The 23,519-nt window shown below is 43.7% G+C and overlaps 6 protein-coding genes across 8 annotated transcripts; 1 reads left to right on the top strand and 5 right to left on the bottom strand.

Moving 5' to 3' along the window:
* Nucleotides 1-601: 601 nt before the first annotated feature.
* On the top strand, nucleotides 602-1,298 carry LOC108056299 (uncharacterized). The gene has a single exon (XM_017140035.3). It carries the CDS (start codon nucleotides 673-675, stop codon nucleotides 1,138-1,140), a length of 468 nt encoding a protein of 155 aa, XP_016995524.2. The 5' UTR covers nucleotides 602-672; the 3' UTR covers nucleotides 1,141-1,298.
* A 635-nt stretch (nucleotides 1,299-1,933) lies between these two features.
* On the bottom strand, nucleotides 1,934-4,137 carry LOC108056294 (glycerophosphocholine phosphodiesterase GPCPD1). The gene has a single exon (XM_017140029.3). It carries the CDS (start codon nucleotides 4,014-4,016, stop codon nucleotides 1,941-1,943), a length of 2,076 nt encoding a protein of 691 aa, XP_016995518.2. The 5' UTR covers nucleotides 4,017-4,137; the 3' UTR covers nucleotides 1,934-1,940.
* A 394-nt stretch (nucleotides 4,138-4,531) lies between these two features.
* On the bottom strand, nucleotides 4,532-5,456 carry LOC108056315 (uncharacterized). The gene is made up of 3 exons (XM_017140058.3): nucleotides 5,229-5,456; nucleotides 5,095-5,161; nucleotides 4,532-5,027 (listed from the first exon to the last, which is right to left on the bottom strand). Exons 1-3 carry the CDS (start codon nucleotides 5,346-5,348, stop codon nucleotides 4,708-4,710), a joined length of 507 nt encoding a protein of 168 aa, XP_016995547.2. The 5' UTR covers nucleotides 5,349-5,456; the 3' UTR covers nucleotides 4,532-4,707.
* Nucleotides 5,457-5,619: 163 nt separating this feature from the next.
* LOC108056313 (glycerophosphocholine phosphodiesterase GPCPD1) lies at nucleotides 5,620-13,806 on the bottom strand. 3 transcript variants are annotated; one of them, XM_017140056.3, is made up of 2 exons: nucleotides 13,670-13,806; nucleotides 5,620-8,311 (listed from the first exon to the last, which is right to left on the bottom strand). In XM_017140056.3, exons 1-2 carry the CDS (start codon nucleotides 13,679-13,681, stop codon nucleotides 6,413-6,415), a joined length of 1,911 nt encoding a protein of 636 aa, XP_016995545.2. In that variant the 5' UTR covers nucleotides 13,682-13,806; the 3' UTR covers nucleotides 5,620-6,412. The 3 variants fall into 3 exon arrangements, with proteins under 3 accessions (XP_016995545.2, XP_016995544.2, XP_016995543.2); XM_017140055.3 differs by lacking the exon at nucleotides 13,670-13,806 and adding an exon at nucleotides 11,020-11,400; XM_017140054.3 differs by lacking the exon at nucleotides 13,670-13,806 and adding an exon at nucleotides 9,294-9,595.
* A 159-nt stretch (nucleotides 13,807-13,965) lies between these two features.
* LOC108056314 (tRNA (uracil-5-)-methyltransferase homolog A) lies at nucleotides 13,966-16,980 on the bottom strand. The gene is made up of 4 exons (XM_017140057.3): nucleotides 16,687-16,980; nucleotides 15,332-16,628; nucleotides 14,161-14,501; nucleotides 13,966-14,103 (listed from the first exon to the last, which is right to left on the bottom strand). The coding sequence occupies exons 1-3, from the start codon at nucleotides 16,897-16,899 to the stop codon at nucleotides 14,176-14,178; spliced, it is 1,836 nt and encodes a 611-aa protein (XP_016995546.2). The 5' UTR covers nucleotides 16,900-16,980; the 3' UTR covers nucleotides 13,966-14,103; nucleotides 14,161-14,175.
* A 212-nt stretch (nucleotides 16,981-17,192) lies between these two features.
* Nucleotides 17,193-19,343, bottom strand: SmydA-2 (SET and MYND domain containing, arthropod-specific, member 2). Its single transcript, XM_017140074.3, has 3 exons — nucleotides 17,963-19,343; nucleotides 17,594-17,855; nucleotides 17,193-17,538 (listed from the first exon to the last, which is right to left on the bottom strand). The coding sequence occupies exons 1-3, from the start codon at nucleotides 18,980-18,982 to the stop codon at nucleotides 17,228-17,230; spliced, it is 1,593 nt and encodes a 530-aa protein (XP_016995563.2). The 5' UTR covers nucleotides 18,983-19,343; the 3' UTR covers nucleotides 17,193-17,227.
* Nucleotides 19,344-23,519: the final 4,176 nt, after the last annotated feature.

The following is a 23,519-nucleotide window of genomic DNA, read 5'->3' on the forward strand; positions in this document are numbered from 1 at the left end:
TTAAAAATGGCGTCAGCTTCACTTCCGCTAAATGTTGTCGTTGATTTTGTCTGCGTGTGGTGTGTGTGTGTTTTTCCTGCGGGTCCAAGGCAACTGCATTTGAATTCAATTGAATGAGATGCTTATGAAGTCGTTAAGGGCCCCACACCAAAACTCGGTAGCCCACTCCCAAGCTGCTCCTGCGAATCCCGATTGTCGGCAATATTGTCACATCGTCGAAAATAATTGCCGGAAATACAAAAGGAAGGCGGCGCCCAAACCGCACCAAATAGAATCGAAACCGAGGAAGAGAATGAGAATAAACGCAATCGAAATGGGAATAGATTTCCAATTTTCTCGGCTCCCAGGGAGGAAGCACCGCAGGGCGTCCTTGTCATTGCGGCTTACGTGGCGTATACTCAACTATAATTAATTACGCCCTTTGTGTCCGCGTGGGCGGAGGAGGTTCCCAAGGATTTATCCGGATGCCGGATGCTGGATGCTGGTTGCTGGCTGCTGGACGATAGATGCTTCCTCCTTGAGTGGCTTCTTTTCAATTTCAACTGTTGGGTCATTGACTGTCCGCCATTGGGGAGCTATAAAAGCCCGCCTGGCTGGCAGGGATAGCCACATTCATGCACGGCCAGTGCAAGGAAAAAGTACTCGGAATTCCGGCTGGACTCGGTTGGTAGAATGGCCCCACTGCATCTGCTGCTCCACTGCGCTACCACTCTGCTGATTGCCAACGCTCTGGTGCTAAGTCCCCAGTTGCTGGGCGCTGAAAATGAGGGAAAATCCAAAGTCGGCTTTCCCATCGACCTGGACGACGGAGTAGAGGGCGTGGACCTGCCTCTGGAGGTGGAGCAGGACATGGCCGGGGAGCAGGCGGCCGGCAGGCCCCAGCACTCGATGCCCCCCGACTGGCTGACCTTCGACGAGCCCACGCCGCCCACCAAGCACCGCAGTGGCCACAAGCCGCAGATCATCCTCAAGCATCCGACCGGCGGATTCCACAAGCTCTCCTCCCACGGCCACCGCTCCTGCCACGTGGAGGTCGTCAGCAAGGTGCAGGGCATCTGCCAGCCGATGCCCATTGGCAGCGCCTGTGTCTCCGACGACTACATGGACCTCTACACCGATGCCAACTGCTCCACTCAATAAAGGGGTTCACTTCCGACCTGATTGATTGATTGATTGATTGTCCGTGTGTGTGTGTGAGCTCAGATTTTGTGCGAGGAGGAGTACGACTACCTGGTGCGCGATGTCAGCCAAGCTTGTATAAATAAAACCATTCAATAAAATTTTACATTTTCTACAAATTCTTTATTATGAGATCGGTTACTGTTCTGCTACAGCATTTTAATTTTAACTACTAATCTATTGAGCATTCATTGGTTTTAGTTTTAAGACTGTGTTATTTATAACTTAAAACGCTCTAAAAAAAGACAAAAATTCTAACTAGTAGGTACTAAATCATTTTGTTTGGTCTACTCTAATAAAAATATTTATTTTTATAAGAAGTTTCGTTTACAACTTTTTTCTAGGAAATACTTAGCCCATTATAAATGTAATAAAATTAATAGATTTTTAGAGAACAGAATTTCCAACGGCATTCTTTGAAAAGAATATCGGATTAAAGTTAAAATAATATTTTTTAAAAGTTTTAAAATATTTTTTAACAATTTAAAAACATTTTTCCTCTTTTAAAGTAATTAACTAGAATTTAAATTGCATTATTACTAAATTTGGTTATTTTATTATTGACTGTTTTCAACCCCTTTTGGCTTCAGTTATAACTAAACTTTACCATCACTTTTTTTAACATTCTGCCTGTAAAGTCTACAATTTACTTCCTTATGTTTAAAGAAATTAAATTATTCTTCGCTATTTCTTATTCCAAAAATTCTTTAGAACTATTTTCCCAAAACTCACTCATAATTTTTCCTATCCTTACCCAAACACTATCTCAACTTTGGCCATATTGTTGGCTTAGCTGGCTTTATTCCCGGAATGCTTGTCGAATTTCCGCTGGTTACGCACTGAGCTCCAAATACTTCCATCAGTTGAGGAGCCCGGAAGAAGGCGGACCGCTTCCAGCTGGAGGGACCCACTCGATCCATCTGATCGTAAATAAGGCCAGTTACATCCAAGGCTCGAAACTGCTCCAACAGATGGACATCCTGCAGGTCGTTGCCCCACAGAAAGAGTACTTGTTCGAGATCCAAGGCCGAGTGGACTAACTGATGCTTTCCCTGGAAGTTCTCCACATGCAGAGCAGTTCCCAGAATCTCGGCGGACTGAGCAAAGTTAATGGCCTGCTGATAACTCTGGGCCCTCAGGTCCATGTACGCATCCCAGATGTGCGACCTCCCGATACTCATCAGGATCACAGGAAAGACATGCTGCTTGAGCCTGATCATAGTGCATATATCGGCATCAAAGCTGGCGAAGATCAGGGGACGTCCGCATCCATAATGAATAGTGGTCTGCAAGATCCTATCCACATAGTTGTTCTTGTTTAGACTCTGTGTAGATTCCGGCACACCCGAAGCCATTATTTGTGGCCACTTAATCTCCACCAAAAGTCCTAATGTTTTGGGTAGCGCCTCGAAAACCTCCGAGAGTTTTGGGAAAATCCTGTGCTGTTGGGTGACATCCTTAACATTGAGATGCGTGTACTCCTGAAGGGTCCAACGTTTTAGGATAAACACCCGACTGGCCTTCAGTTCGGAGTAGGTTAGTTCCCTGATCAAAACGAATCGTAGGTCAAACCGATCCCTTATGGAACCCTCTGTGTCGGAGGTATAGAACCCAAAACCATGCCACACTATGGGAATGTAGTCCTTGGTCAGCTGCACATCCAATTGGACCATGTCTCCCTTGGCCTTTTGCACGGCCAGAAAACTCTCGATTGTGTTTTCCGTGAGGCTGGTCGAGGACTGAAAGTAGCTGGCTCCCAGGCCACGATATCCGACATCCAGCGTGGGCCAATTGTCGGGCCAATAGTGATGGAAACTAGCCCTCAGGTTTCCGGCCTCCACTTTTGGCATCGGTTGCACCACCAAGTAGGGCAGAGTTAGCTCTCCAATGGCAATATTTTGTAGGCTAGCAAAGACGGGAAGCTGCAAAATGCCGCGACTTCCCTTGATTTGATCCGGGAATATGTAGGCCTCGCCCAAGGATAACTGGATATCCCTGGATCCCTGATATATGGATAGCCGAAAAGCATTGTAGGTGTCCAAGGGTTGATAGATGCGAAAGACAACGATAGAGCCTTGACTATACCGCACTCCCCGTTGGTTTTGGGCTCTGAAGGATGACTGATTGTAGGCATATCTGGAGACCTCGATGCGGGTGTCGTCTATCACATTCAGCGGAGTCAAGATCAGGCGGTACTTGGCGTTACTCGCCAACCCAGATATAACCAAGTGATCCTGCCAGACGAACTTGAGCTCCACAACGTACTCGTACTGCAGCCAACCGCGTTCCAGGTAGAAGCCCCCTCCCACGGATGTGGGATAGGCCTCTCCGAAGATGTCCAGGCCCGGGGAACGATAGATCTCGTAGGTCTGCAGCATTCTGGCCACCCGCTGACCCTCCCAGCTCCTCAGGACTCTCTTGCCCTGGCCATTCTTCGAGTAGATCAGGTAGCGGTAGTAGAATCTCTGGCTGGCGCAGATCCACACCCTGAGATACCACTTAATCCGCGACTTATCCTGCTCCTTGAGGGGCAGGGCCTTCTCCAGCTGCCAGAAGCCCAGAGCCGGGTGATCACCACTGACAGCCACATATTCGTCGGGGGCCAGCCGAATATTGTGGCCCAACTCCAGGCTGAAGACCCGAAACAACGGAACACAGACGAAGCTGCGACCCGAGATCTGGCTGGGCTGCTCATCGTCGAAGATCTTGAAGGCCTGCAGCTTCTCGGGCCCGAAAACAGACGATTCATTCACAAAGGCCACGCACCACGGCAGAAGCTGCAACAGCAGTATGCTAATTGATTTTAACACATTCAACCACACGCGAGATCGATACATTTTTCCTCATTCCACACAGCAACATCACCATCTTCGCGCCACCGAAACGAGTTTTCTCTTTCGGCCAAAGTAAATCCAAAAATGGTCCCAAGATCCGAGACGAAACCGAAAACTGAAACGATGAGACTCCAGATCGGATGCGGACGCAACTTGACCCGACGATGACAAACAACCGAATGAAAGAATCTCTTCGAGCTCACCATGGTTTTGTTTCCGACGAAATGGAATCTGAATCTGAATTTGAATCTGAATCGGATTCCGAATCCGAATCAGCTGCGGTGGAAGAAAGACATAAGAAACTAATAAGTCAGCGGCTCACTAATTGAGTCGATGGGTACGGTTTGTGACCACTGGGCACCAGCGATGACAGCGTGAGCAGATATAAAAGTCGGGCTAATTAAAACATGATAGAGATATTATCGGGAAAACGAGGAATTCAACCTTTCACCGAATAAATTACCTAATGGATCACTGCTGTGCGGGATAGCATCTTGGCCCATTAAATTGACTCATAATTTCTGTACCACAGACTTAATCATCTTTATTGCACAGAGTAACTCAAATTCGGTTTTCTCTGGAGTTCGTTCTTTGTTTTAAGATATTCGCATATTTGTACCAAATTTGGCATATGTAAATTTGTGGCCAAAGAAAGTTGCCAGTTGGAGAGCAGAGATGCGATACAATGACTGGCTCAGATGTTTTCGTTCTCCACCAAGGGCTTGACATAAACCGGATTGTAGTCCATGTGAAGGTACCGGGATAAATGCCAGCGCTGCATAATCGGAGGCTTCTGTGACCGACAGTCCTTCTTCTGCCGGATTAGGCTAAAGTTTTTGATTGTCAGCTGGACCGTTTTCAAGTACGAGGCTATATCTCCGAGTGTCTTTTCATTGGGAATTGCTTGGCGGGTATAAATGGCCATTCGATGACGCATCCAGGGTAAGGTGCAGTGAAGTTCCACAGCATAGTTGTCATAGTCCGTTTGGGTGATCCGTGTCCAGTAGAGATCCACTGATGTTATGATATAGAAAATGTATTTATATAATAATAATAATAATTTTATAATTCCCCTACTTACGATCTTCAAAGTAGCACACTTTTATTCTGTCTGGATTGGTCCCATAAACATACCAGCCGCCCTTGATCTACAAAATTCAAATCAAGTGGCCCTTCGCTTATCGAATTTCAAGATCATCAACCGCACTTTCCCACCTTTTCAACGTCGACTGGGAATTCTTTGTACAAACACCTCCACGTCCAACTGGCCACGAGGGAGCTGGCCAGCATCAATGAGACCAGGCCCACAACGTGGAGACATTCGCATTTGGCCATGCTAAGACCGATGCAAATGAGGCGCTCTCTAATTGACCATAAACCCAACGGACTTTAGGCCTGACTTCCAGCACGAGGGCCAAACCTTTTTATGGCCCACTCTCCGTTTTCCGTTTATGGGCCGTGTTTCGGGGCCCAGCATTTTCATGGCTGCTTTTACATTCGTCACGGGGCCATCAAATGTAAGCGGATCGAATTTTTACATGCTGCTTAGGCTGTGCGACAGGGAATTTCTTTTCACATTTGCCTCGGTTCAGAGTAAAACACATCGTTTGATAGAGTTACTGTTGAAAATATTATGAAAATATTTCTTGTGATTTTATTTCACTTTTGGTTTTGTGTTCTTGTCGTTAAACTGATTTTTAGTATTGATAAAAATACATTATTGCTTTTTCTTGAAGTTGGAAAAGTGTAAGCGACTTCTTTAAATATATTTGCTTGCTCTGTAAGTTTATATCTTAAATCTTAAACAAGTATTTTACTCAAGTTCAAAATAATTAAACAAAATAGTGTATATAGACCGGACATTTAGTTTCACAACAGTTAAATAAAATATCTTTCTAATTTATATAAAATAGGTTTTTGCACAAGTCACAAAAAGATCTGTATTTGTATTTTCCCCTTTAGATTTTAATAGAAGGCATTACTGATTTAATTAACAAAAGCTTATTAGCAATTTCTTTTTTTGTTTTTTGCAAGTTTTGCATTGAGGTAAATATATAGATTTTTAGCAGGTAATGTAGGTGTATGTATTTTAGTAATTCTCGGCACTTTGCCTCGCTTTCTTCCCATTGTCTTTTGTGGTGCTACTTAATTTCGGGGGAATTCCTATTTTGCATGTGTAATTATGCCAAATGACGGCTTAACGTGTGTAGAGATGATCTATTTATGGGTCTGCGTTTCGTTGTTTCCGTTGGGCAACCGAGAAACTGCAAATTACCCAACCACTTTAAAGCTTCTCACATTTCTCTTTCCCAGTTAGTGTTTAAATAAATATACGAACTAACTAAAAAGCCTAATGATTAACCATTGCCTAGACTACCCGCCCGTTTCACTTTAGTGAGCTAAATCCGGCACTGGGCCGCGAACTCGGCCATCAGTGCGGGCGACTTGAAGAAGGCCTCCTGCTTGCCCTCCGGCATGAAGAGATCGCTGCGATCGTAGCAGGTGGCGGTGGCCCCGATCCGGGTGAAATACTGCACGCGCTCCTTGGAGTTGCAATCGTCGCCCCAGATGACGGCGATCTGGCCCAGGTCCTTGGCCTTCTGCAGCATCTCCGGGGCATTCTCGCCCAGGAAGTCCTCGGCATGCGGAGCTGTTCCGGCCAGCTCGAAGGCCTGGGCATTGTTCACGGCCGCCAGGAAGGTGCGTGTTCGCAGATCCAGGAACGGCTGCCACTTCTTGGTCTCGCCCTGCGTGAGGAACATCACCGGGAAGATGTTCTGCTTGAACCGCAGCATCGTGCACATGTCCGCATCGAAGCTGGAGAAGATTATGGGTCGGCCGCAGCCCTTCTCGATCACCTGATGCAGCACCTTGTCGGCGAAGAAGTTCTTGTCGATGGTCTGCTCGGCCTCCGATCCGCCGCCCTGGCGACGCTGCGGCCACTTGATCTCCACATCGATGCCCAGGGATTTGGGCAGGTTCTCCAGCACCTCCACCAGCGTGGGGAATATGCGATGCTCCGTCCGCGGCTCGGCGTTGTGCGCGGGATACTCCACCACCTGGCCGGCGATCACGGAGAAGATGCGCAGCCGCTTCAGCAGTCCGTAGTTGATGTCCTTGATGAGCACGTATTCCAATTGATCTGGCCGGCTGATCTGCTTGCCGGGCGGCGCAGTGCGGAGTCCGAAGTCGTGATAGATCACGGGCACACCATCGGCGGTCAAGTGGACATCCAACTCGATCATGTCGGCGTGGTGCTCGTGGGCACTCAGGAAGGAGGCGATGGTGTTCTCCCTCTCGGCCGGAGCATTGGCAATGTAGCTCTTGCCGTTGCCGCGATGACCCACATCCAAGTTGGGCCAGCTTTTGGGCCAGTAGTGGGCGAAGGTGGTCTTGAAGTCCAGCGGCGAGTAGCGATACGGCTGCACCGCCACGTAGGGCAACCTCAGCCTGGCCAGCGTCTCATCCGCATCCTTGGCCGACTTGATGGGCAGGTGCAGCAGTCCCTCGCTGCCACTCAAATCCGAGGCGACCAGACTGGCGCTGCCCAGGAGCTCGTTGGACATGCTGTAGCATTCCAGGCGGAAGTGCTGCCCCATCATCCTCTCCAGCGGCAGGGTTATGTGAAAGATGACAATGTCGCCCTTCGTATAGGGCACTCCAAAGGTGGGCTGCTGCTCCAGCTGACTCTTGCCGTACTCCTGCTTGGAGTACTCCACATGCAGGCCAGCGGTCTGCTCCACGGGCACAATCTTCAGCTGGACGTGCTGCGGATCGAAGGTCTCGATGTCGTGCACCTGGAACATCTTCTCTCCGTTGAACTTGAGCTGCAGAATAGCCTCGTGGTTGAGCCAGCCGCGATGCACCTGTGGCTTCAGATCCGAGTTGTCCGAGGTGATCCCGAAAACGTCCAGCTGGCTGCACTGCAGCTCCGAGCAGGGTCCCAGGGATCGGGGCTTGAAGTGGGTCTCCCATCGACGGATCTGCTTGTAGCCCGATAGATCCTCCACGTAGACGAAGTAGCGGTACTCCAGCTGGCGGCAGGACTGAAGCGGCACCGTGGCCTGCCAGTTGAGCTCGTCCAGGGATTCCAGAGCCACGCTCCTGGACAGCTGCCACTCGCCGAGGGCCTTCACATCGCCGGTGAGGCCCAAACGCTCCTCGGCGGCCAAGGGAGCCTCCAGACGCACATTGAACTCCCGCAGAGTGGGCTTACAGGCGACGGAGGATCCAGATGCCGACTCCAGCTCGTTTCCGGTTCCATAGGTGAGGGAGGCTCCGTCCACGTAGGCGGCACACTGCAAGGACAAGGCAACGGCCAGGATTAGTACAGTCCGAGACATGGCCATCGGCTTGGAATGGAGATCGGAGGCCGACTGAAAGTCGATCGCGCGGCGAAGCCCGCTATTAAGTAGTCGGCAACTTTCCTGCTGGGCCAGCGAGATTAGTCGATGACCCCTTGCGGATTCCGTTTCTCCCTGATAAAGTTTCTCTAGGCGGGGCGTCGACTGTCGACTGTCTGCTGTCGCTGCTCCCTAACCCCCAGTTCCCCCCTGCCAGCTACCGCGGATCTCAGATTTCTCAAATTAGAATCGAAAACATGTTCGCGCGATAAGCACGCGTCTTTAGTCGCTCCCGAACCGCTCGTGACTTTCAGCGGCGCAAACAAGATCACGTGTTGTACTGGGGCTCGACTAAAGATCAGCCCGCCGATTATCAACAGATCAGCTATTAAAAAACAATATATTCGAAGCTCTCGGTTTGTTAGCTCTGATCTGACGTCCAGTAATTTGATTTACAGTGTTTTTTTTTGCTAAGCCTGCCTATAATCAAAATTCTATTTGCGTAACCAATTGTCAAATAGATAACCCCAGAAAGTATAAAAGTGCACAGTATATGCAGTATATAGGAAATTCAACAACGGAAAAATCAACAAAGTTATGGATTCATTTAATTGTAATAATAATTTGTTTTAACTTGAGTTTAACTTGAGTCAAAATCAACTGTATCGTTTATAGCTGTTGTTTTCGTTCCACAAAGTAATACAAATTCAATACAAACAATTGAGTGACTTCGATGAGTTACTGATACTAGTAATATAATTTAAAAGTATTTCATTTTAAAGTTTTTCGATCATTTTTGGGATTACTGGCCTCAACTTGGAGTCTAAAAAAACAAAAAAAATTTGTAAATTCCCTATAGAAACAAAACTGCGTTGCTTAAAAAATTGCATTATTTTTCGATTCAAAAACTTAAAAACATGAAGGCACGCGAGTTTACCTTTGAGCGAAACGCGCGTAATCCGCACGGAAGCAAGTGCAATTGACGCGGTTTAACCGGCAGTTGCTGTTTTTGTCGCGGCTGCGGTTTCTGGGACGGCTGCCATGGTAGCGGATCGGTGATGCAACGGCTGGTGATCGCCCTACAAGTGCCGACAAGCCCCTGACAACTGGGCGCTAAACACAATCGCAATGGGCAAAGTCTATGCAAGTAGAGCGAACCCATAAATTAACCGAGAATTCGATTAAACTGGCACGTGCTGTGATCACACACAGAATTTGTTTACCGAGCTGCCTAGATTTATTATCGGTGGCGGAGAAGGTACCACCCACCTAACCGACCGACTGTTCGGATCTGTCTATAGGCTTATACTTCCTCCGCCTTGGCAACATTTCAACGGCAACGGGGGCGGCAAAAGTCGCGTGTTCTGGTGAAATTTTAAAAACTGTGCGATCTAGCATCCATTATAGTTCGCTAGACAGCATATAGTTTTCCGCATTTTTTATTTTTTCCCTAATTGCGTCAGCCGGTGCGTTTTTCGCGCGATTTGCCAGCGATTTTACGTTCTTGGCACAATTAGCATAGCCTTGTGATTTTTTTGTGTGGGAGAAAAGTCCGCAGTAACACCTCAAAACATCAAAAAGTTCTCAATCGGATTTGGATATCATGGAATTTGTTTTTTTTCTTTTGATTTCTCAACTCTATGCTAATTTCCGTATGCTGTTCGAGCTTTGCCTCGATTTCTAAACACCTTTTCACGTGTTTTCAACGCAGGCGCTCTTTTTTTCGCTCCCAATGCCTCTCCGCATATTGTACCATATGTTTTTTGTTTTGGGAAATTTCAGACTCAAAAAGCTTTCGCATGTTTGGGGCACATTTACTTGTACCCACTTCTTGGCGTGCGTTTTATTTATAGTGGGGCCAAAAAGCTTGTCCATGTGTTTCTGGGCTAGTATTTCAGCTGAACCTGTTATCAGTCAGTTCAGTATCGGAAATCATATATTAGGCCGCTATTTTATGGCGGGCTCTTGAGAAATTAATAAGCTAACATCTAATCGGACATGGGCCACTTGAGCTGGGGTCTCTCTCGAAAGCTTAACCCTGTACAAAACTTGAAAACCGAGTGATTGAGTCACGTGAGGTGGGACCTTTTGCAACATGTGGCATTCGGTTTGCAGAGCTTATTCGAAATAAAAACTAAAAAAAGTGTTTTATTTACTTGAAAGTTGGAGAGGGGGTTCGGTACTCTAATGTTTGTGATTGCTTTTGAGGGAAATGACGTCATTAAGTTGAAATAGTTGTGAGACGGTACTGGACTTTGTTCTCAACTTGACATACATACATACATAATTTTGTATAATATATCTATAATTCATAACATATGTATTTCACTTTTTATATACCCATCCCCAAGGTAGGTGTGCTTGAACCATTTGAATATTTCCCAAGTCGCCCATTATTTCCCCACCCAGGTGGTTGCCCTAATATGATTATATTTTCTATCAATTTCCCTCGTGCCCCGCTCACTTATAGATTTGTGTGTACCCACGAAAATTGCATAAACAAAACGCGCAAAAGACATGCAAATGTCCGATGACAACAGCATCGACCTTCAGACACCCCAAAAAGTCAAAGCTCAAACACCTGCATTATATCTACACTTATAAAATCTCCAAAGACCCATTACAAACGGTTCCGGCACTCTCAACAGAATTTGGGTAATTACATTTTGCATGTGATCCTCCGGACTTTGGGGTTCCATGGGTGTCAGCAGCATTGGCACCGACATCTTGCCTCTGTTTCGGCTTCTTTGTTTTTAAGGATAGCACAAATAAGATAGGTAGTTTTAGGTTGCTTTGGTGCGAGGACCAACGAAAATCAAGAAAATTCAACTTGTATCACAGTTATTTGTTTGCACTATGCGGCGTATGCGCAATATTTTAGTTTCTTCAGCTAGGCAAGCATTTTGTACTGGGTTTTTGGGTTGGTTGGGTTATTTGTTTGCTTGTTTTTTGTTTGTATCCTTTGGTTGGGGAACTAGGACGCTGTGGACGGTCCGTCGTCACAATTCGACGTTGCAGTCGCAACTGTTTCAGGCGCTTTTGTTGTGCGCGCAATTTAAACGATTTCTTTTTATCGAAACTGAGTGGCAGAGCTTTTTCGCCACTGCCCGTTTTCTTTGTGTGAGAGACGTAGTCGTATCCGACGACTTGGCGAATTGTTTTGGTTTTCAGTCCGGCGGTACAGTTGCGGCTTGGGCTTTTTCGAAATGTTGTTGGCCTCTACCGCTGCCGACGGGCAACGGCGAAACAAAAACAGAAAACAGAGAAACACACCAGATAATACAGAAAACATGGAGATTAATCGAATTAGCAATGCCCTCGATCGGAAAGAATCAGGACAGGAGAGCAAAGCAGATGGCCGATTAATCAGGGAAAAAAATAATAACCAACAGAGGTATTAATCAACATTTTCTTCGGTTAACTGTTTATAGACGAGTCTAATTGTATGGCAATAATAGAACCATCAAAGATTCCAATAAAAAAATTGGTTTCCTGGGATTTTTAACAATTTGTTGATACATATTTAACCACAGGGGATAAAATTTCTTATCAACAGTTTACTTGCTAGACCTAAAAGCGCGAATTCTTCAGAACAAAGGAGTACAATTTATTTTCAAGCTCCTGTATTGATAAAACAATGTCTTAGAACGAAACCGGACCTTATACCAGCGAATTCTTTAGTGCAAAGTTTAATTTCCTTAGCTTTATTCAGACGCTAATGATGATTGGTAGTTAATGACATGATTCATGATAGACATGGATAGATTGAATGGCTCATGAAATCTAGGGAACTATGACTATGTATATACCCCCTTTTATAAGGGTATCTCACTAATACTCCTCATAAAAAGCGCTATAGTTTGCGTTGCTCAGCGAAACACGCAATCCGAAAGCTCCCCGCCTGAACGCAGATGACAACAAGAGCAATTCAATCGGAGCATTTCGGAGACCCCAGACTATACCCACTGTGCCACGAGGCTATTTGCTCCGCCGAGAAAACGTGTTGGTCGTGTGCAGCTGTCGGCAGCGATGGTGTTTCGCACGTGAAGTGTTTTTTCTGTCCGTTTTGTGGGGCGTAGTCGTAGCCGGGCCCTCGTCACGACTTCTCACCCACCGATGCTGAATGGCATCAGCTGAAAAGCTCTCTCCGGTAGTACGAGCATATATCTCTCTATGGGGGAACCGGTTTGCGTCGGTTGGGGATTTGCCGTTTTCCTCGTTGTTTGTTTACATCGCACATTTGAACGTTTGATAAGACAAGAACATTGCTAGCTTTTTGGCTTCGAAAACAAAGCTCTCCGGTCAAGGTCTTGAGTTCCCTATTTCGATCGTAATCGCATAATTTTTGATGTTGCTAGGCACTGTTTTCGTGCCTTACAAGATTGTATAAATATAGACATATGAATAAACAAATTCAGTCGAATTTTTGTTCGCTCTTGTGTTAATTTCCCCTTTTCTCTGCATAAATGTCGTATCATTTTGCGCTGGGTTTGATTTATTATAATTGCGGCACACTTTGTTTTCATCTTGGCTCCTCCCGCTCCATCAATATTATTTGTGTTTTTATAATTCGTATAATCGCTGAGTAGACAAATCGCCCCATTGGCTCCAAAGTCCAACTCGGTTGTTTATTTATTTTAATGTTTACGAAAGCTTCTTTTGCTTTTCACTATAGATATGCTTCTGACACGCCCCCCTTTTCAGGAAGTCAAGTCGCATAAAATTTCAGGGCTGTCCCGATTTGTTTTTGTGTGTATTCAACATGATTTCGGTCACGTTTGCTTGTTGTTCGCTTTTACAAAACAATAATATTTTCGTGGTATTATACATACATATATTGCTTTTTGTTTACGGCTACAGATGTTGTTTACATCACCCAACCACTTCTCGTTTAGAACATGTAATCGGAAAAGCGAAATAAGCGAATGTTTACCTTAGATAAGCTTCAGGTAAACACATTTCATTGAGCATCAACTGAACGATACGCCATACCTATTAAGTTATTGATCATATTGTTTTATTCTAGGGATATTTGTGAGTTGACTAATAAAATAACGCTTTCGAAGTTTAATTGACATTATAGATCAAATCCAGGTCTTAAAGTTTTCCTATCTAATCGCCAAACTCGAACTTCCAATAATCTTATAAAAACCAGTGAAACTAATAAATATTCGCGTTAGTTTCCAATTATTTAATATACACCAGTTGATAGCTCCATATCAACGTCAATCTCTTATAAAAACTACCTTTTCTACTTTTAAACAATACAACATATGTTTAGCCTATGAAATAATCGTTGATGATCGCTCGTACCTGGTCGGACATGATCAGTGATCGTTGTCAGGGTCGTTGTTCACGGATTTGCCCTTGAGGGGGCGTTGGACTTGGAGCACCTCTCCCAGCGGTTTTGTCACGCGGTTGCTACACCTTAGCGATCACAATGCTTCCACCGATCAGCGATTCTTATCACACACACAGACGCCTCCAGAGGCCTGAATAAAACTGATGGGGATGTGGACTATGTCGAGTTTAACGGGGCTTCCAACTTAGAGTCTTCTACTAAATAGGAAGTCGCTTTTGTCACTTTTGCCGCTTCCTCCCCGTCGCACAGCGTAAATACAATTAAATCAATTTAAAACAATATAAAAGTCGTAGCAGCAGCCGCCACAAAGAGAGACAATGATAGACGCCAGATAGGCGGTAATGAGGCATCTGGGTGTTCGGTGACTGAGAGAATAGCGAGTGACCTGAAAGATTCAGAGATTACAGAAATGTGCAAGAGATTGCAGCGGAGCAAACTGTACCCGGCAACAAACACGTCACGTCGCGGATGCGGTGATTTCTGCGGTGACTTCTGCGGTTGCCTCAGACTTTGACTCCGTAGCTTCTTCCTCTGGCTGCGACTTCTCATCCGCCTTTGTCTTGGGCTCACGCTCGAACAGAATGACCAGCTCGGTGTGCGTCGTGTGGGGAAACATGTCAACGGCCACGGCGGACTTCGGATAGAACGGTTCTCCCTTGTACTGCTTAGACTCCGGTCTGGCCAGCTCGATGAAGTTCCGCTTGGCACTGTGCGGATTGCAGGAGACGTAGACCAGACGGTTAATGGCATCCGCTGAGCGGATCGCGGCTATCGATCGGTGGTCTGTAAAGGGAGAGGTAAATATAAATTGAGAGGAATCAATTAAAAGAACAATATACATATGTGTTAAGTAGTGATCTCAAAAAAATATGATTTAATCTTTTAGAATTAGGTACATGACTATTATTAAATCAGCACAGAAACAAAAATTGTGAGCACTGATTAGTTTAAATAATTGTTCAATAGAGCCCTGCATGAATAAATTCACTGAATAATTTTGAATTTTTTGTTTTATATGAATGAATTAATAAGAATTTTAAGGTTAAATAGAATTGAATGAATTTGAATTTTTAGTTTAATAGAATTGAATAAATGAATGGCATCAACTCCGAAATAATACAAACGACAATTTCTTTTGAAAAAGAAATGGCCATCATTTTGTGGTTAAATCTGCCTGAATTTTATTTACTATGCAGTTAACATTGATTTGTTAAAAATTTTCCACTTTATGTTCTCAAAAAAAAAACAGAAAAAAAATTTGACAAATTCCAAAAATTTCCAAATATGATTCATTCATTCATTCAATTCGAACTGAATTAGAAAAACATTCAATTTATTTCACATAGAATTGAATTAAACAAATCAAAAATTTCATAGCATGACTATGATTAAATAAAAATTTAATGATTCACGCAGGGCTTTATTGTTTAAGAAGCATTCTTTAGGATAAAAAATTCGTGCTGATTTAATTGATTAACAGGAATAGTTAAATGTTTAATAAAAAATAGTGCACTCTAGTCATCTTTTTAATTAATTCTGATATATTCAAAGTGCTCGACTACATTTTTAATTGCTATATAATATTTAATATTTAATTATTTCATTTTACTTACGCAATCCAGCTCTAGGAGGATCGACTACTGCAATGAGATCCAGCGGTTTACCCACTTCCTGTTCGTAGAGGGCTTCCCGCACCATGCTCTTGATAAAGTCATCTGCATTTCCGGTGAAGAACTTGCAGTTCTTGATGCCATTCGCCTCCGCATTGAACTCGGCATCCTTAATCGCATCCGGGACAATTTCCACGCCCATAACTTTTTTGCAGTGCTTGGCAAAGGCCAGAGTAATGGTTCCAGTGCCGCAGCAGATATCCAACATGGTGGTGTCTTTTGTGGGAGCCACCAGATCAATGGCCTTTTGGTACAGCACATTGGCTCCTTCGGTGTTGATTTGGAAAAAGGCCAGCGGGCTGATTCGAAACTGCTGGCCCTGAATGGTATCGGTGATGTGGGTGCTTCCGGAAATGTGCTCCACTGGGTTAATCATCTGTCCTGCCTCCCGATGTTTGACATCTTGGTAATAGAGGGAGGTGCATTTGTTGAGTCCACCCTCTTCAGTTACTTCGTAGAATGTCTTGAGTTCTTCTTTGAGTTGGACTTGCTCTTCTTCACTCAAATTCGAGGAATAAACGCCCGCCACCAGCATTAGTTCGCCAGTGGCACTGGAACACCGCACCATCAGCTGGCGGAAGTGACCCAGATTTCCGTCTGGGTTGAAGGGCAGGAACTTGGACTTCCTCACAAGCTCCTGGAAACTGCGAGCAGCCCACTTGGCTTGCTCCGGTAGGTGTGGCAAATCCTGGACCTCGGCCACCTCCACAGATCCATCTGCATAGCAGCCCAACCTGAAGCCCACAACCACTTCTCCGGCGGAGTTCTTGCCCACAGTGAACTCGTTCTTGTTTCTGTAACCATCGACGGTGGGCGAGGGAAGAACCTCCTGGAACTTGAACTTATCCAGATGCGGTTTCGCCCGCGGATTGAGGCGCCTCAGTTCCTGGGTGTATTTGGCCAGGAGGGCCGACATTTCCTCGGATTTCTGTTTGAGTTGCTGCTCGTAGGGAATGTGCGACAGAGGACAAGTGGCTTCCACGGCAGTGCGTTGCTTTTTGGGCTTCTTTTCCGACTCCTGATCCTCGGCAGCTCGTCTTTTCTGCAGCGGATCGGCGGAGGCCTTGGCCGCCTGGGCCTTTAGCACCTTCCCCTTCCACTTGTAACCATTTAGGGTCTCCAGACCCCGCTGTTGATCCTCCTGACTGCGAAAGCAAACGAAAGCAAACTCTTTTCGGGTCGGAGCCTTGATTTTGGTCACGTCGAATTTGAGGGTGCTTCTCAAGAGCTTTTTGAACTCCTGCAAAGGGGAAAACACTTTATTTTAATCTAATTAATCGAAGATATCAGTTACGTACCCCAATACCGAAGTATCCCAGGTTTTTCACTTCAATTTTAAATATTTCGGAGGTGAATTCGTTTCTCTCCAAATACGCGTATTCCTCGCCGGCTTTTTCTGGTTCCTCTTCCCCATTTTTAACTGCAGTTTCCTCTACATTCTCTGCAATTTCCTTGACCTCTACAGATTTATCCACTACCTCAGAGGGTAATTCTGTGCTTATACTCTCCATTTCTTCTAAATAAATTGTTTTTTTAGGCAAACCAAAATATAAACACAAAACACGTGAAATGAAATGTGGGACCGCGGAAGAAATAAATACCATTTACGAATATACCAAAAATACTGCATAAATGGTCATACTGACATGCAAGGCAGGTGTCTCCGCTAAGGATGGTGTATTGGCTAAAAGGAAATTAGTTCACAATGGATGACCACTGACATTTTCTGGTTGATTTAAAACTAGCTTGGCGCTAATTTAAAACCTGATTATATTTACCCAGCAAATAAACTAAACAATACCACTTTTCTAGAAACAATAGCAAAAAAGTTATATGTATTTAATTTTCAACTTGGTCAAATCGCTCTAGGGCCGAATTCAAGATGACTTGGCGTTCTAATAGCAACTGCTGCATTTCCGGCTCGTGTTTCATGATGTTTCGAATTTCCCTGAGCATTTCCGCCGCTCTTCTCAGCTTCTCTTCGCACTCCACTGGATCTTCTGAGCGTAGAGCCTGGGCCACCAAAGCCTCTTCCATGTCTATGAGAAGATTTCCTCGGAAAATACTCCAACCACCATCGAAAAGGTTGGCCAAATTAAGGAGCTCCTCGCATAGTTGCACTTTCCTGTTAAGCGATTCTTCAGAAAGTTCTAAAATAGGGAAATATTTGAATATTGGTTTTAACAGGCCTTTAAAATATATTACCCTCCATTGCGAATCCCGGTGCGGATCCATATAGTTGGGTTAAAGCGTATTTAGCTTGCAAAATGTGGGTATTGGTTTCATGCAGATCAGCACGATGGCGATATATGAACTCCTCAAGAGCCACGGGTGTTGTCTTGTCCAGCGATTCCAACTCCTGCTGAAGCTCTGCATCCGAAGTGACCACCTCTTTGGCTGATCTCTTGAGGTTGCAGAGCTGGCACTTCCAAACGGCGGAATTTTGAAGGGGATTCAGTGAGATGATCTAGAATAAAAGTAAGAAATATAATACAATGGCTCAACGTTATGGGGTATCTCCTTAAATTAAGGAGAATTCGTTGAAAATAGTATAAATAGCAGTAGCTCACATACCTTTCCTGCCTTGCACTTCAGACACGTTTGAGCCCCCGCAAAGCTGCCCAGCTCCTCGGGATCCTGACACCTGGCGCAGGAGCAGTCGAAGCACTTGGCCTGCCGCAAATGCACCCTGCGTTGGATGGTGCTCCTCAGGGGCTGGGTGTAGGAAATACTCAGGATCTCACCCTTGGCTATCTTCCGCTTGGCCAGGAACACAATGTTCATGTCGTCGTCGAAGCGATGCCTCATATTGGGCACACAATCGTGCGAGATCATGGCAGCTCCGGGAAACAGGGCTCGGATTTTCCGCCTTTCCCTGGGCTGCCGAACTTCAAAGGTGTTTGTGTCCAATATAGCGGCAATGCGCAGAATGTCCAACTCGGACCAGTCCCTCAAACCCAAAACGGTTTTTATGAAGGTAATGAGATTGGCCCGCAGAACTTGGTACAAAGGAGTCTCCAAGCGCTCCTTGAGGTGATCCTCCAGGGTGTAGAGCTGAACGAAAGCCTCGGGGTCCTTGGCTTTCAGTTGCATGCAACGCAGCAGCATGATCACACAGTAGGCCGACTCCTTGCGCTCCTCCTCGCCAGGAGTGTAATTAATTTTGGACTGGAAATTGCTGCTCGACATTAGCTGGCACTCGGCCTTGTGGTGCGGAGAATCCTCGCAATTCTTTCCACACAGCGGCCAACTGCAGGAGCTGCATTTGTAGTAGTTTCCCTGGGGCTTCTCGGGAGCCAATAGATTCCGGTGGCAGCCCAGGCAGAGTGGAGCCGAGGCGACCTTGGGTCCCAGCACCAAGGGAGCCTCCTTCAGGATTTGCTCGCCGATTTTAATGTCCCTGGTGGCCTTTAGATGCCTGCCCAAGATCTCGTTGGTGGCCACTTCGAAGCACTTGCATTCCGACCGGTGACCTTTCTTCCAATGCTCCTTCTGGTGCTCCCGACTGCAGTAGACCACATTCCTGCAAGCGGCGCATAGCTGGGATGCCTTCGCCTGGCACAGGGCGCAGGATGTCAGCGAACTGGAAGCCATCGAAAGCGATTTCCCCCAGCAGTCCGAAGATATCCAATAGATCTCCAACTAATCTGTGTGTTTGCGTAATGCCCCGCGGTTGAAATTTCACTGAGGAGACGGCTAAACAATTTTCAGTGCTCCGTCTTCGGACTCTACTCGCGATCTGATTGCGAGAACATTTTCCTTTGTGTCTCCGTCTGCTGCCAAAAAATAAACGCTCGAGCGGATTCGGATCTCTCTCCACGTCCACATCGCTGTCACATGGCGCACGACTATTTAAAATTAGACCTCTGTGTCGTGTTGCCCGAAAGCCAAGACAATGTCCAATTTGTTGGCAGCCGGCAAAATACATTAATGCCTAATGTTTATCTAGATCTAAATCGGGAGAGTATGTGCATAGGGCAGGCTCTTTATGCTCAATAATAGCCGGTATCTACTTTTTTCGATTGATATTTACATTAGATTGATTAGTAATATTAACTTCAACAGTTTACAAAACAAAACAAATATTGTACATTTTAGCAAGTAATTATCTTTAGGCAATTTTGTAAGTATTCTTTGAGAGCACAAAATCTTATTTTGCTTTCAAGTCCAATTAAACAGTAGGAGTTTTAAAAAACGACGTCAAAGTCCTCTTTACAATGATCGCTTATTGTAGGTATGGGAAACCTTCAGGTAAGCCTCGTCAATGTCTTCCAGCTGAAAGAAATCATTATTAAAGGCCGAAAGGTTATGTATTGCATTCTCATACTCACATGAAAACTGGGAAAACATGTATCCTCAATTAAATTAAGTTGTAACGGTGGCTGGGTTAAAGGTTCTCTAACTGATTTTAAAATGGAGTAAACTTCTCTTACAAAGTCTTTGGCCACTCCATTACGTATTTCAATTGTCACGCATTCAAGCTTTCGACAAGATTGAAAAATCGTTAGAAAAATCTGGTTCTCTAGTGATTGCTTGGGTAAATTATCAACTATACGCAACGACTTAAGTTCTTTTAATTGGCTTAGGACTTTCAAGTTATAGAAGCATGTGTCGTAAGAAATATTTAGTGACAATAGTGATTTAATACGTGATATCTCTTGAAACTCAATAGATTCTTTTAAATTTGGCGTGTGCAGCTCTTGCAACATTGATGGGTTTTTTTCAGCAAATGCCCCGAACAGTTTATTAAGCGATCCCTTTGCACTAGAGACATTTAATTCCTTGAGAACTTTCATATTTGCCAATAGTTTTATGGCCGGATCATCGAGGAGTGAACACTTTAAAGACTCCAACATTTCCAGTTTAGCCAAATGTCTACATGCGCTGGGGCCAATACTGTAATTTAATTCTAGTTTTCTAAGGGAAGGTGGTACAAATTTTAACGAATTTTTTCTAGTTTGTTGGAAGTAATCAATAACTAAGTTCTCCAGGTGAGGTAGCCGATTTAATAATTTTAAACATTTCGAATGGAGGAATCCAGCACTTAAACTTCTTAGATTTATTATTTTACAAATGTCCGAAACTTCTTTTTTGTTAAGTGCTTTTCCGTTAATCTTTAGGTGTTGAAGTCTAGTTGTTTTACTTGAGGAAATGGCAGAAAATAATTTCCGTAGGGAATTGTTTGCATCTAATCCGAAAACTATTAAGTTTTCAATGGGCGAGTTAGCCAGTTCTGTAAGGGATTCAAGGTCTTCTGTGTTCGAGATACTGCACTCCAGTTCTCTTAGCGATTTTATTTGGGAAACTTGTATTACCTCTTCCGGTGAAAGTGTTTTACAAAGTATTTTCAAACACCGAATGATGTTTTTCAAAGTCAGTTCCATAAAAATAGCAGACAGTGTTCGCTCTTCACCTGTGTCTAATGACAGCTCCATAAATTTATCAAAGTCATCCCATTTCATATGCTTAGGGAAATTTATCAATGACAACTTTAGTTTTTTGATGCTTTGAATTTCCGTCAATTTGAATATATTTTTAAAATTAAGTCCATTCGATTGAATATCCAATTCTTCAATTGTATTCATGTTGCTGGTGCCAAAGGCTTCAAAAAGTGGATTTAAAGATCCTGGATAGGGCAATCCCGAAACTTCGAGAGTTTTAATGTTATTTAATTGTGCAAGGGGAACAAGCACATCAGCCTTGCTGTCAATTGCCATATGAATCTTAAGAGCCTGTTCCTTCTTTCGAAATCGAATATTAAAATCATTACAGACGATTTCAGAATTCGTGTTGCATGAGGCTAACAGGCTCAAAATTCCAGTTGCAGGAGTTCCGCATGTTGATGGAACTGCGATGCTCGCAAATTGCAGATTAGTTAGCTGATCCAAAAGTTTCATCGATTCCCAATCGGATAAATTGCAATACAGATATCGGATTGATTTAATTGTCGCAAGGTCCTTTGTTTCAGATACATTCAATGGTTTATTTTTTACTACGAAACATTTCCAAGCCAATGGGGCTAATGGAAGAATTTGATTTGCAACTGATTCTTGATTTAATTCAGAACTACTTCTTTCCATCCATCCCCACTTGTTTTCATTTTTTATAATTAGGAAAAAGCGATATAGATTGGGCAGCTTCAACAGTGGAACTAATTGGCTTGTGTCCGATTCTTTTGCTATCCATAACTTTAGTTCACCTCTGTCATTGTCAAACCTTATGGTAACGTTTTTGTCTACAGGTATAGTTATGAGACACTCCTCTAATGAACTCATTTCTTCTGAGGTTTCTCCTAAAATGTACTGGGATTTGAAGAATACATCCTTATTTTCTTGGTATATATGCAAAAATTCCAAAGATTCATAGGTTGCTAACATTAGAGTTCGACCTATGGTTGAACGATCTACCAGTGTTAATGATAAGGGCTGCAGGTCTTCCACCGATAATAAATGTATCTAAATTGGGTAATTTTGCCAGCGGCGCATATTGGAGATCTTTCTGGTTCCACATAAATATAAGCTCTTTAAGATGTCGGCAATGTGGTGCGATATCAGAGAGATTTCCATGTACTTGAGTTTTTCGCAAGTCTAACGATATCAACTTTGGGTTCACCGACATAAACTTGCAAATGTCCACTAAAGCTTCGGCAGTTACTTCTTCATTTAAATTAAGTCTGTCTTTTTCAAACATGTAGCTGCAGGTATCTTAAAAAATATCGTAGAAAAATATGAGTGTACTGTCATAATTTGTATAATATATTCGCAGTTTTTAAAACTATTAGCCATTTTATTTTAATAATTTAAAAAAATTAAATTAGAAATCTATTTTTATTTTTTTTATGTAGCTCAAGGTCCTCACACTATGAATTTGTTTATTTTACTCTTCTTCTTCATAGCAGCATATAAATCATTTACAATGCCGAGCAATTAATAAAAGTACCATTTTAAGAATTCAACAATTTCATCATCAAATGAAAGGTTACTTCATTTTATGATTCACTAGCTGTGGTAAAGTACAAATACAGACGCTTAGAAGATGACTTACCAGATAGGCCTAGGGCTAAGTTAACGCAACTAGGTTCAAAAATTAGTTGAATATAAATGGTTTTCACTTTTTCTCTGAAATCATGCAGGTAGTATCTCCAGAAACAGTATTTCCTTTTGCTCGAAAACTTATTGACACGCAGATCTATTAGTAGCTTTGTCATCGTGCTGGCAATAGGCCATTCGATTAGCCTATACTGATGTTTATAATGAGCCTTAAACAGTTCCAAAAAAATTTCATGAGCCAGCAGGAAGTTGATTAAATCATTACACTTCGAAGTACCACACTTAATATATGAATAGTCCAATTCGGAATCAGCAACTATGTATTTCATTATCTCTAATAGACAATCGTTGTTTAGAATGAATTCCCCATTCTCATCCATTGCATAGGCTGATCAAACGATATGTACATAGAAGTTGAAGTGGAGCAATGCTTATCCAAAGATATATTCAGAGCTCAAGCTTTTTTTTCGAAGAATTATGCGACTTGATCGAAGTGATTCCAAAAGAGAACTGAATTGAGATCAAGGAACCAAAAGCTCAAAATTTCCGAAAACCAGAGAGAGCAAGAGACGAGAACTCTAAAATGTAGCTATTCGACTATGATATACCCCTACTTATGTTCCGGTAGCCCAACGACAAGCTTCATTTCTCTTTCAAAAACCGGTGCTCCTAGTTTAAAAAAAAGTAGGACATCACAAAAGTCTGCCGACTCCTTGTTATTAATGCTGTTTCAAGGACTTTATTTAATGTTGGAACCTTTTTGAAAATAAAATATGCCCTTTTTACTTTATGAGTAAAAGGTATTATGTATAAAGAAGACTCTCTCAGAGTTTTGTATGTTCTTTTTATTCTCTCTTCTCTTTTCTGTATCACGTTTTAAAACAGAGTGAAATTTGTGTTCTTAAAACTTTTGCTAATGACCTTGGGCCACTAATGCGGTTATTTCACCACATTGTTCGGCTCATTCATTAGACCAATTTTTTTCAGCCTATAAGATTTTTTATTTAAATTTACCGGAAAATATTGGTTTATTATGAGATTAACCAACTTGCATCCCACTGCATGATTAAAACATCTTTAAG

Source organism: Drosophila takahashii, chromosome 3L, assembly GCF_030179915.1.
Source record: "Drosophila takahashii strain IR98-3 E-12201 chromosome 3L, DtakHiC1v2, whole genome shotgun sequence".
NCBI lineage: Eukaryota > Metazoa > Arthropoda > Insecta > Diptera > Drosophilidae > Drosophila > Drosophila takahashii.

Excerpts from the sequence above, each read along its gene's own strand:
- LOC108056299 (XM_017140035.3), top strand. The coding sequence starts at position 673 with ATGGCCCCACTGCATCTGCTGCTCCACTGCGCTACCACTCTGCTGATT.
- LOC108056294 (XM_017140029.3), bottom strand. The coding sequence starts at position 4,016 with ATGTATCGATCTCGCGTGTGGTTGAATGTGTTAAAATCAATTAGCATA.
- LOC108056315 (XM_017140058.3), bottom strand. The coding sequence starts at position 5,348 with ATGGCCAAATGCGAATGTCTCCACGTTGTGGGCCTGGTCTCATTGATG. Across the intron at positions 5,162-5,228 it reads TCCCAGTCGACGTTGAAAAG|ATCAAGGGCGGCTGGTATGT; the intron begins GTGGGAAAGTGC and ends TGAATTTTGTAG. Across the intron at positions 5,028-5,094 it reads AGTGTGCTACTTTGAAGATC|TGGATCTCTACTGGACACGG; the intron begins GTAAGTAGGGGA and ends TCATAACATCAG.
- LOC108056313 (XM_017140054.3), bottom strand. The coding sequence starts at position 9,518 with ATGGGTTCGCTCTACTTGCATAGACTTTGCCCATTGCGATTGTGTTTA. Across the intron at positions 8,312-9,293 it reads TACGCGCGTTTCGCTCAAAG|TGTGCCGCCTACGTGGACGG; the intron begins GTAAACTCGCGT and ends TTGTCCTTGCAG.
- LOC108056314 (XM_017140057.3), bottom strand. The coding sequence starts at position 16,899 with ATGGAGAGTATAAGCACAGAATTACCCTCTGAGGTAGTGGATAAATCT. Across the intron at positions 16,629-16,686 it reads TGGGATACTTCGGTATTGGG|GAGTTCAAAAAGCTCTTGAG; the intron begins GTACGTAACTGA and ends TCCCCTTTGCAG. Across the intron at positions 14,502-15,331 it reads TCCTCCTAGAGCTGGATTGC|ACCACCGATCGATAGCCGCG; the intron begins GTAAGTAAAATG and ends CTCCCTTTACAG.
- SmydA-2 (XM_017140074.3), bottom strand. The coding sequence starts at position 18,982 with ATGGCTTCCAGTTCGCTGACATCCTGCGCCCTGTGCCAGGCGAAGGCA. Across the intron at positions 17,856-17,962 it reads TGAAGTGCAAGGCAGGAAAG|ATCATCTCACTGAATCCCCT; the intron begins GTATGTGAGCTA and ends CTTTTATTCTAG. Across the intron at positions 17,539-17,593 it reads ACCGGGATTCGCAATGGAGG|AACTTTCTGAAGAATCGCTT; the intron begins GTAATATATTTT and ends TCCCTATTTTAG.